Raw genomic sequence first — 12482 nt, 5'->3', positions numbered from 1 at the left:
TCGGTCTTATTTGACTGTGTTTCACTTCTTTCCAGTTGTACCTGTTTATCAAAGCCTCAATAGCCAAGTGCGGTGGCACATGCCTGTAATCCCAGTGGCTCAGGAGGCTGAAGCAGGAGGGTCACGAATTCAAAGTCAGCCTGAGCAATGGCGAGGTCCTAAGCAACTCAGTGAGACCCTCTCTCTGAGTAAAATACAAGATAGAATTGGGGATGCGGCTCAGTGGTTGAGTGCCCCTGAGTTCAATTCCCAGCATCAAAAAAAAAAAAAAAAAGCCCTAATATTGTGCAGTCAGTTCTTTGAGTTCATTAAGCCTTCCCTTTAAGCTACCATACTTGCTACCATGTCCCTTTGAGTCTAAAGGGTCAAGGTCCAGATCTGCCATTCTCAAGACTCTAAAATCACTCCACATACAAATTCTTGACATAAAGAGAAAGCCAAGGCTTTTTGATTTGCCTTGAACGCGACACAGAAGACTCCAATGAGGCAGGAGCCACAGAGCAGAGCCCCATTCTCTAAGCCTCCTCCAGAGTCGCACTCAAGCCAGCTGTGCCCCGCCATCCCTGGGGAAGCTTTCCGCATAACTCAACGGCACAGGTGGGGGCCCCTCCCCACTCCATAACGTTGCCTGCACCTGCTCCTTTCAGAGAACTGCCCGTGGGCAACTGAGAATCACACTGTCTGCCTGCACAGACAGCCAGCATGCCCGGGTTCATGTCCCCTAGTTCCCCATGCCAGTTAGCCGATGACTCACTGCTGTGTGGACAGGACAGTCCAGTCCCCTTGCCTGCATTTCATTTATATTCTGGATCTCTGAACACCGGGGCTGATTCAGTTCCTTACTCAATTTCTTTCCCTTACTCAGCTTCTTTCCTTACTTCATTTCCTTACTTGAATTTCTTTTCCTTACTCAGTTTCTTTCCCTTCCTGGTCCAATGTCCCCATCCCTTCTGCCATGTCCCGCTCCCTTATGAGCGTCTCCAGGGAGCTTGACCTTGAAACATCACTTGCACACTCATTCCCACCCATCTCAGGATCTGCTGGAGGAACGCTGCCCAGGGTGTGTACTCCTTTGACTCCTCCCCAAATTTTGATTTTTCTTGTTCTGCCCGTCTCATTCCAGGTTGATGGTTTTAGTCCATGACACCTATTTTGGGTGTCAAACTTCGATTAGGACACAGGACATACACAGGGTCTTGGTTATACCAGACACACTGACTAATTATTTCTGGTTATTGTGTTAAAATTCCTCTTTGCCAATGTCACAGCCCTTGGCACCACACAGAGGGGCTGGACAGTCATGGTGCCACCATGTGCAGCGGTCAGCATGACACTTCCTCAGGACAAGGATTGGACCTGTCAGAGGCATGTTCACACTCAGCACATTGAAGTTGCTCCCTTCTCTCTTCTTTGAGTCTAATAGCAGAGGAAAATCACGTGCTGCCTTCCTGTTTTGGAGTGAATCATTTGTTTGAGTTGGTTTCTGCTGTTTGGATGACCCTAAGTTACTGAGGGTTATTACTGTGCAGCTTTCAACTACTGTCTATAAGACTAGAAAACTTGAATGGTTCAATGTTACAGTCGAGACATGACTCAGGGGCTGGGAGTGCAGCTCAGTGGTAAATTGCATGCTTAGCATGCAGAAGACTCGAGATTTGATTCCAGAACAAAAGGAAGAGAGGAAGGGAAGAAGGAAGGAAGGAAGGAAATGAGTGAGCCCAGCTCAGGCAGGAGACTGGCTGGGACTTGAATGGTTGGGAACAAAGAGAGCTACCCTGGAGATGAACAGCTGGATTCTCCTCTCTTCTGTACCACCCCCTGCAGATCCCTTTCATTCCAGGCCTGCCCAGGACCTACTAAAGAAGGATGGAACTTGTCTCCCCAACTCAGGATAAGCTGCTTCAGAGAAAAACAAGCTGTCTTCTTTTCCTGCATCTCTACGCTTCCCAACGCATAGTAGTCTTTCAGAAAATGTTAGTTTGTGCCTCACCAAACCTCATCTCATCTTTACAGGATACTCACGTTATCTGCCATCCAATTCAGGATGCTTTGAGCATGAAAGAGGGTGTTATTATGTTTAGACAAAAGGCATGTCCCTGGAAAACTGGGGCTCATGGTCACCCTACACATTTACCATGCCTGACACAGGGTTTCAGAGTGTACCACACCACATCAGAGCCCATGAATGGTGCCCTGGATGGCGACTCCAAACTCCAGATCTTGCGATGGACAGGAGTTCAAACTCTGAACCACAGGAGAGATCAGGATGGTGGATTTTGATCCACCTGATTGAGTATTCTTGAGTTCTGACTCAAGACTGTCCCATCTTTTTTGAGAGGTATTTGCAAAAGATGTGGGTGAGAAATGGCAATGGGCAAAGGTTGTTAGTTCCAGCAGCCTGCCCCTCCGAGATCACTCAGTTGTATCTGCACTATGCACCATGTTGGATGGAGAATCCGAGACACCAAGAAACAGCAGCCCCGCCAGCCTGAAAGGCCTCCCCATGCAAGCCCCGCGAGGCCCCCCACTCCCCGCAGGAGGCCTACTCACGGTTTTCACAGTGCTGCCCCGTATAGCCTGCCAGGCAGGCACACTTATAAGATCCAGCTTTGTCCAGGAGGCAGGTGCCATCATGGAAACAAGGCGACGAGGAGCACGCTGTAAGAGAAGAGGCATCCCTAAGTGCCACTCGGCAGCCTGTCCTCCTCTCTGGGCCTGGAATTTTCACCCACCTCTGTCGCTTGACTTCTTGACATTTTTCTAGTCCTTTTGTGGAATTTGTTACCCCAATTTGATAAAGTCTAAAACAGGTACTCATTAAATCAGATGTTGCTGATACTCTTTGATCTTTTCGAAGCCCCCAGAAGGCAACGATAGTCTGAGAAGCACAAGGCAAAAATAAACAGGAGCGCCAGGCACCGTGGTGCACACCTGTACTCCCAGCGACTCAGGAGGCTGAAGCAGGAGGATTGCCAAGTTCAAAGTCAGCCTTGCAACTTAGCAAGGCCCTAAGCAACTTAGCAAGACTCTGTCTTTAAATAAAATACAAAAAGGGCTGGAGGTATGGCTCAGTGGTTAAGCACCCCTGGGTTTGATCATGGGTGCCAAAAAATTTTTAAAAATTTAAAATAAATAAACAGGAGTGTTAAATTGATGAAAGCAGGATCATGTTTGTGTCTCTCCAGTGGAGACTCCAGAAGCATTCTCAGGTAGCTTAGAGCTTAGATCACCGTTTTTGTTTTGTTTTGTTTTCTTCAGCATCCTGGATATAGAGAGACAGTCACTGGAAGATAATCTTTATGACATTGTTGAAGGTGTACCTGAGAATTTCCAAACATACATTCTGTAACCATTAGTCCCTTGTGATGTTGATATATGTTCAACTCAATAAGGGTTCTGGGCGGGTACAGTGGTGCACACCTATAATCTCAGCCTCTCAAGAGGCTAAGGCAGGAGGATCATGAGTTCAAAGCCAGCCTCAGCAAAAACAAGGCGCTATGCAACTCAGTGAGACCCTGTCTCTAAATAAAATGCAAAATAGGACTGGGGATATGGCTCAGTGGTCCAGTGTCCCTGAGTTCAATCCCCGGCACCAAAAATAAAAATTTAAAAAATAAATAAATAAGGGTTCTGAGCTCAAATGTACTGGGGAAGTGCTGCTGGCATTAATGATAATTAACCAAACTGCTTCACTGCAGAACCTCTCAGCTCAATGCCCTATGCATTAGGAAGTTCTAAGAATGCACATAACATTCAGTCTTCCCCAAGTTTATCTGACCTCAGAACCTACATTTTACAGAGCATCTTAGGGACTATATTTTCTACAAAAAGGCACTGGGAAACCCTCCCCGTGTGCTCTCCCCATTCCTACATTCACTGAAGAAACGCATCCCTTGATTCAGTTTAGCAAATCTGCACTGAGTGCTTGCTCTGTGAAAGGCACCGGAGAGACACAAAGATAAACAGGAGATTCCACTTACCAGATCAAAGCAAGGGAAAGAAAAATAGGCGACTATCACCCAAAGCCCAAGTGCCATTAGTGTATCATGAAAAAAGAAGAGAAAGTGCTACCGGGCAGTCACAGCTCATTGGAGCAGGAGAAAAGGTTTAGCGGAGGATGGAGGATGTGATAGGGATTCTGAAGGATGGGTTTTGATATGCTGGTTTGAGACAGGTGACCTTAGCCAGAGGGAATAATGAATTTAAGCTGATGAACGGGGTGTTCAAAGAGCAGAAAGGGTGCTGGCTCTTTGCCAGCCAGGCTAGGGTTTCCCAGGTTCTCGGGCGTTGGGGGAGCTGAGGAGCCCATTTCAGAGGAGGGAGACCCGCCCTCCATCACAAGCACACAAATGGATGAGGCACCACTGGCCCCACCAGCCTCCCTGACAGCTGGTTCTGCCTTGCAGACCACCTCACAGGGGACCGGCAGGGACAAGGATTCAGTCACAAGCCGGCCACCCACGGCAGCAAAGCATCTGGAACTCCCAGGCCCTGCACAGCCCCGAGGGGCCAGCATGGACTGGAGACAGGAACAGCTGCTGAGAGCGCCTGTCGTCCTGCTGAGGGACAGGCAGATGAAGGGAGGGGACTACAAAAACCCCGATTCTACCACCACCCATCTCCCTTCCTGAGACTCACATCAGATGATCAGAAGGCCAATGCTAGTTTGTTTTTATTATAATTCGGTATTTTTTCAAACTTGACCTTTGAGCCTGAGTTTATTTTGTAAAACCGGATGCAATCCGATCTCAGAACAACGAGCACCAGGGAGACTCCTTAGAACTGAGTAGCTCGTTATTTGGTCAAATCCTACTTCCGAACATGCCAAAGAGACAAGGATTTAAAGTCAGGCTTGAGTTGCTCAACCAGTAAATGACGTTTGCCAATGTAGTTTAAGACTTTCAATACCCATTTTACAGATGGCTAATGGAGGCCAAGGGTCCCCTGGGTTGGCATCCACCGAGTGCTTACTATGCACTACACCGTACAAACCACTTCATTGATTCTGTCTTCTAGAGTCTCATTAAGGAGCAGCATCTATTATCATTCCCTTAGCAATAATTAGGAAACAGAGGCCCAGAGAGGCTGAAGAATTTTCCCAAAGTCACATAGCTTGATCTGCTAAGGATCCAAGGACAATACTCTTTACTGTAAGAGGCCCCCTCCTGTAAACTCTAGAGTCAAACTGCGTGTGTTCAAATTCCTGGTTCTACCATCATAGCTGTGTCACCTGGACACATTCTACAGCCTCGCTGTGCTCTACCCACCTTATTCACAGGAAGGAGATAAAAATTTCTAGTTCTGGTTCTGAAATATGCCTTGCCATTTCTCTCTCTCTTTTTTTTTTTCTTTTTTTTCAGTGTGTAGGTTGCTTCCAAGAATGCAACATGCTGGGTTTTAATAAGTCTGAGCAGGAGAAAGGAGTTACGCCGAGCAGATTTTATTGGAGCAAGCCATGCAATGCTACAGTTGTCTCTGTGGCTTTTACCTGTGATCTCCTCGAAGATGGCATGGAAGCCATCAAAATTCTTGGAGCCATCCGAGTGGAAGAGGACATGGAGTGAGGAACCTGTGCTCCTGATGGGAGCTGGTCGCTCGTTGCCACAGAAACGCTTGATGATGGGGCTGTCGCTGTTGTCCCCGTCACGGACCTCGAGATAGTCATACTGGCACATGTAGTCAAACTCCAGGCTCAACATGACAAACCTGGGGGTGGAGAGGGTGACACGAGAAACAGGTGGGCCCTGGGCAGTGCTGAGATCCTGGAGCATGTTCAAGACCTGCTGTTATAGAGACAAACTCTGCTTTAGAAGACAGACGATAAGCAAGGAAATGAGAAAACAAGGTAAATCCAGAGGGTGCTGAGTGCCCTGAATACAATGCACCAGGTCAGAGCATAAAGTGGCCGGGAGGGTGAGTCTCTGTCACTGGGTGGTCAAGAGAGAGCTCGCTAAGGGACTGATAGCCTGGTAGAGATATAAGCAATGCAACGGAGCCAGACCTGTAAAGGTCCTGCCTAAGAATGATCCAGGCAGGGGAATCTCTGGATGCAAAGACCCTGGGGCAGGGTGCCCTGGGCATGTTTGAGGAACTGGAAGAAAATCAAGGATGCCACCAGGCTGTGAGTGAAGGGGATGTAGCATGCTGCCTGGTGAGAAGTTCAGATGTTATTCCAAGCTCAACAGGAAGCCACTGGAAGGTTTCAACATAAGGAGAATGATTGATTTGGGACCTTAAAGGACCACTCTAGCCACTCTGAGAGGAGGAGATGGTAGAGCAGGCAGAAGCGGAAGCAGGAAAACCAGTCAGGAGCCTGGACAGAATCCCAGTGAGACGCATGGTCTGAGCAGAAGGGGGGCAGTGGGGACAGAGGGACGTGGGTGGCCTCAAGATTATTTTACAGGCTAGAAAATAGATTATTTGGTAGCCTGGCAGGTGACAGAAAGGGGATGACTGATGAGCTTTTGAGCTAAATATTATGTATATGCTTCCAAGTGTTCCCATTATTATGGTTACCTGGGGACACAAGGCCCAGGTTTAAATAGGTGGAAAGAAATCAGGCCTCTTTTCTGGGCTGGTAATGTGCTTCTTAATCCTCCACCATTTTATTTTGGGGGTTATTTATTTTTGCATCCTGGATCTTGGAGAAGTTCTTTGGGGGCTCTGAGGGAACCATCTGTCTTGATCCCTCAGCTGCTGAAATGCTAATGTGCAGCATCCTGGCAGACCCAGTCCTGAGCCCATTAAGCAGAAGACTGTGACCCCCTCAGTTTCTCCTGGAGCCGACCCTCCTCTGAGAAAGCCCAACTGATGAGTCTCACTCCCAACCCCAGGTCTGCATAGTGTGGGATACAGATACCATGACCAGTTTTGATAAGATGGAGAAGGTGTTGGTGGATCCTTCCAATGCAGGGTACCATGTCGCCCCTCCTGGAGGACAGAGCTGGTGTGTGTACATTCATCCCCCCAGAAAATGTTTGTTGAAAATTGTACCCCAGAGGATCAGGAATCTCAGTCACCTCCAGCCTCAACACAGCTAGGGAAGGGAAAACCTAAGTGGAAATTGTCCCTAGAAATCTTAGGAGTGGTGGAGCCACTCTGCTACCCTGGAAGGAAAGAGGCAGGTGTTTTTCAGGAGTGAAAAATGCACTGGAGTATTTATGTTGAAGTTGGTCACTAGGATCCAGGGCCCTCGGTGCTGTTATGGTTTCCTTGATGCTCCTCAGTTCTGACCCCAACCCTTACCTCAGTTGGATGATAAACCCGGGTTTGGCATGAATGGTCCACTCGCAGTGAGCATTTAAGGGGTAACTCTCCAACAAAATCTGACCCTTTGGGACTCGAAGAACCTGGCCACATCCTGAGAAGAGAAAAAGGATTGGGATGGGGAAATTGGGGTGGACACAAAAGAGATGGGAGAAGGTCTCAAAGAGTCTTTGAACTCATCCCACACGGTTAGAACAGAACAAAGAGGGAGAAGGGAGAAGGGAACTAATATTTCTCAAGCATCTATCCATGTATGAGGCAATTTGCATAAATCAATTCATTTAATTCACTCAACAGCTTGGGAAGAGGTACCATCTCAGCTCTCCAGTCAGGAAAACAGATCATCAGAGAGTTAAATAAATCACTCATCTAGTCTGTAGGCGACAGAGTGCAAACTCAACTCTAACTGAATATACAGTCCAAGCCACCGTATGGTCCCGCCTCTCCTCCAAGACTGCACATGACAGCCTGGTCCTTCCACTTGAAAAAGGAGACTCTCCTCCAACTCCTCTCCCTCGCCCTTGCCATCCAGTTAGAAAATCTCTGCTAATCTGTTCTACAACCAGTTATGTAACAAAGGCCTCTTTAATACATGTTGTGGAAGGGAAAGATGATCTTCAACCACTTGGACAAGGTTGATGGTTTTCAGGTTGATTTTTCTTGTTCCCAAGTACTTTTGCTCAAACTCTTGTGAAGAACAGCAATTTAAAAAATGAAAATTGAAAACATGAAACAAAGAAGGGTTTCTGATTTAAGACGAAGCAGGGTCCCTAAGCCCTCCACCCTTTCCTCCTGTGGTCCCCTGCATTACCTCCAAGGGAATCTCTAAAAGTTGAAAAACACTGATCTGAGCAGTCTTTAAGTTATATTTTCTGTGTTCAGATAAGCACAGATATGAAAGATGTACTTTATTGTTTTACAAAAGAGTGAGGAAAATGTCTTCAAGTGATTTTATAGAATTATTTGGGTCACATAAATTGTATTCCCAACCTGGACTTGCCAAACTGTGATCCAAGGGGTCAAATCCAGCCTACTGTCTGTTTTTGTAATAAAATTTTGTAAATAAAGTTTTATTGGAACACAGAACACCCATTCATTTATGTGTGGCTTATGGCTGCTTTTGTCTTATAGAAGCAGAGTTGAGTATTTGTGACAAGAGATAGGAGGCTCACAAATTTTTTTTTATCTAGACAACTACCAAAAAAAATTTATCTATCCCAGTTCTTTACAGAAATCCAGACTGACATCATAAACCACAGATATGCAGATATATCCCACAATTCTGCTCTCCTCCCCACAAAATAAAAAAGAATAAAATCCCATAGCTAAAAAGAAAACGTTTAATATCAGTGGACATTGTTCCATGGCAAGACGACAGAAGAAATATGCCTACAGTGTCAGGCAGGGAGCCCACACTCCACTCTCGATAAGCTGGAGCGCTGAGGCTTGGTACTTCTGCAAAAACTACCACTCGGTTGTATAATTCATGTCTTCACTAAGAGGTGAAGGAGATCCCCACTCCACCAACGGGAAGACTCTTCTGCAGTTTTCCAAGTGGGGATCTCTTCTGGCTCCAGCCACCCCCATCTCTCCCTATCATCCTGACCTCCTGGCCTCAATCCTTGCCCCCCACATTCTATTCCCCATTATGCTCTCTTGATCCATGCACAGCCCTGCTTCTCTGGCTACCCAGACCCCTCACCCGGGCCCTGTCCTGCATACCACCCACTTGCTTCCTCTGCTCTGGTCACACCAGCCTTTTTTCTGGTCCCAACCTCCCTCAGGCCTTGAACTTGCTTTTCCCTTAAACTAGAAAACTCATATTCTTCCACCTCCCCTTCCTCTGGGAATTTGACTCACTGCCACTTATTCAACGAGGTCTTCCTTGCGTTTCCAGCTGAAGTAGGTCCTCCAAGTTCTGTAATCGGCATCCTGACTCCCTTGTGTTTTCTTTTTAACACACATCACTAGATGAAATTATTTGAGACTATTTTCTTACATCCTTTTTTTAGAGCTGAGTCATTTTCTAACTTGTATACCTAGAATGGTACCTGACATATAACAGGTGGTCCATAAATAGGTATTGAATGAATGAGTGATGATTTTATTATATGCCATGCACTGGCTAAAAACTTTACAAACCCCATTCCATTTAATCCTCCTAAGAAATCTGGGAAGACAACATTCATCCCCCCATTTCCCAGGTGCAGAACCCTAAGGACAGAGAGGGTAAGTGACTTCCCCAAGTTCAGATGGCCAAGAGGTCAGAAGATTCTATAAATTGCTGCACTAATTGTAAAGCAAAGAATAAAACCTTTGGAGTCTGACTATCTGTTATGGTTTCCATATGAGGTATCCCCCAAAAGCTCAGGTGTGAGACAATGCCAAAAAATTTAGAGGTGAAATGGTTAGGTTATGAGAGCCTTAACCTAATCAATGTGTTAATCCCCTGATAGGGATTAACTGAGTTGTGAAGGTAGGCAGGTAGGGTGTGGTTGGACAAGGTGGGTCACTGGGGACATGCTTTGGGGGATATATTTTGTGAACTGAATTTAGACTCTCTCTCTGTTTTATGGTGGTCACGGTCTGATCCACCTTCCTCCATCACTCTTCCGCCATGATGTTCAGCCTTACCTCAAGCCCCGAGGAATGGAATCGACCATCTGAAATCAGGAGCCCCCAAATAAACTTTTCCTCCTCTACTTGTTATTGTCAGGTCCTTTTGGTCCCAGCAGCAACAAAGCTTATTAAAACACCACCCTTGGTTTGAAGCACTGCTTTCTCTCCTCTAGCTGTGCAGCCATCCGGCAAGTGATTCTACCTCTCAGAACCTCAGTACACTGAGTCACCTGTGAATAAAGTGGCCCCTACTTCACATGATTTCTGAAGCTTGATTCAGAGTATGCATGAAAAACCCACAGTAGCAAATGCAGTCAATGTTAGTTTTTGCCATTGGGTGCAGAGCAGGGGTCTGTCTGGTCCTGGTGCTGGGTCTTGGCTGGCACATGGAGCTGTGTTAGGGGCTTGCTGACCCAGCCCTCTCCACTTCACTGGGGAGCAGGAGGATTCTTCCTCCTCTTTCCAAAAGAGACACAGCTTTGCTTCTTGCCGCACACCTCACACTTTCCATCGCCCACATCTGCCCATCTGCTGCAGGGCTACGGAAGTGCTATGCTGGTGTGAGAGACAAAAAAAGAAGTCTTCCTGCACAGCCCCCGCCCCTCCAGGACTGGCAGCAACACCGGCAAGGTGTTAAATTCCAGCCCCCACCCCAAGCAAACCTCCTGCTGGGAACTCCAAGTTAGAACCAGCAGCAAATGCTGCCAGTCTGCTTCAGTTTCTTCCCTCCATATGGAGCTGGAATCAGTCAGCCGCGCATCCCTGGGTCCCTCCCCAAATCTAAGAGAAGTTGGTGGCCATCCCCATTCAGGTCTCCTTGGCCAGTCCATGGGGCCTGGACCAGTGCCAGGGTTTTGTGCCATCTCTGGAGGGCCCAGAGCCCCCAGCCCCACCCAAGTGAAATGCTGGACCACTTGTTCCAGCAGGCGCAGGGGCTGTCCTCCAGAAGTAGCCAGGATTCCAGAACACGTGCCACACCTCAGGTCTTCAGGATGATGTTTCTTCTCACTCTGAAGAGGGGGGCAGAGTCGGCCCTACGATGGAGAACAACTTCCAACCAACCAGGGACAAAGAGGCCACTTCTCAGAAATGTGCTTGGAGGAAGGGGTATCAGGCAATAAGACAGAGGAGGAGGGAGCCCCTTGCTGCCCACATCAAGAAACTCCTCAGGCTCCCCTCCGCTCTGCTCCTGCCTCTGCTCGGGGTGCAGAGACAGGCTAACTGCACCTCTCTGTCCAGGGCAGAACAGTGAACACAGCCCAATGTCCCTGCCAAGGAAATGCCGCTGGCCAACCAAGCAGGTGGTCCTGAGTTGAAAGACCAGAGCCGGCAAAGGGCCCAGAAGACATGCTTGGAATCCCTAAAGCAGTCTTGCTACAGGGAAAGGTGTGTGTGTGTGTGTGTGTGTGTACAGAAGTGCACGCGCCACGCAGGGGGATCTGTCCAAAAAGACAAACCACCCCCCGGGTTCTCAGATCCAGGACTCATCTCCTTCTTTTTCCCACTGCTACAGGCCAAAACAGGAGAGCTAGCTGAATAGAGCCTACTTCGACAGAGTTGGAAGGAAATCTTCATAATCTTCATTAATTTCTAAACTAATAAGAGAGCTGGAAGATTCCCAAGAAAAATGAACCCACCCCCGCCCCCACATTCACACGCAAGTCTTGTTATCTCCAGCATTAGGGGTTGGGAGGAGGTGGCAGGAGAGAGTCACCCCATGCTTCTGAGAAGTGGTTTGGGCTTGTTTTCCTTTAATCTGTCTTCGAAAGAAAAGAAGGACTTTAAAAAGCCATTCAAACACAGAGGCATTTGCATTTTCTTTCCTCTTTCAAAGATGACTCAGGAAGCAGGACTCCCTCTATGAAGCCAGACAGGGGCCCTTTCCGAGCTGTGTGACCCTAGATGAGTTCAGTTTCTTCCGAATTTTATGAGTCAAGGTGTTTCATTTGGAAATGGGAATAACAGTAGGTCTCTGCCACGTGGGTCTTTCTTATTTGCTTTTTTTAAGGATTAAATAAGATGCTGTATTTAAAGCACTTTGCACAGAATGCTCAGTAAACAACAGGAGATCTTGTTATTTTTCTTGAGTCTTGATCCGAGACTCTGACTATTTTGGCACAGGAATCAAAGGGGATGGTGACTGCTCGGGGCTCTTCAGAGGCTGCACCTCATCATCCCTGGCCGGAGGCCTAAACCCATCTGGCCCAGCCGCCTAGACAGTACTGTGGAGCCAAGGCCAGGATGACGACGTGGGATTGTCCCCTGCACGGGGCCAGGAGCAGGATGGAAGCCTGCCCTCCATGTGGTTTGGCTCGTCCTCCCGTGACCTGCCAGCCCTCGGACAGGCACTGGACGTGACCGAGGGGTGGTCCAGCGGAGAAGGCGGAGATGAGCGGGGCTTGGCCTCTAGATGAACACCTCAGCCCTGACGCTTGCAAGCTGCGTGACAGCAGGAATGTCACCCAGCCCCATGCCTCGGTGTCACCCCTTGTTTACAGGCTCTGGTGGAGGCTGCTGTGAGGGCTGAATGGGTCAGCTGGTGAAGTACATGAACCAAGCTCGGTTCCGAGAGAATGCCAAGCGACGGCTCTTATCAG

At 47.9% G+C, this 12482-nt stretch overlaps 1 protein-coding gene across 1 annotated transcript in view; it reads right to left on the bottom strand.

The window, feature by feature from the left end:
- Nucleotides 1-12482, bottom strand: part of LOC306639810 (inactive serine protease PAMR1-like) — a gene marked incomplete at its 5' end in the record, with an annotated part of 56390 nt that overhangs the window by 26970 nt on the left and 16938 nt on the right. The window contains 3 exon segments of the mRNA XM_079103532.1: nt 2551-2658; nt 5489-5706; nt 7246-7360. Of these exon segments, the coding sequence (XP_078959658.1) occupies nt 2551-2658; nt 5489-5706; nt 7246-7360 (441 nt within the window).

Source organism: Sciurus vulgaris (genome assembly GCF_902686455.1).
Source record: "Sciurus vulgaris genome assembly, chromosome: 11".
Taxonomy (NCBI): Eukaryota; Metazoa; Chordata; class Mammalia; order Rodentia; family Sciuridae; genus Sciurus; species Sciurus vulgaris.
The sequence above is the reverse complement of the archived record's forward strand: the minus strand, read 5'-3'. Positions and strand labels throughout refer to the sequence as shown.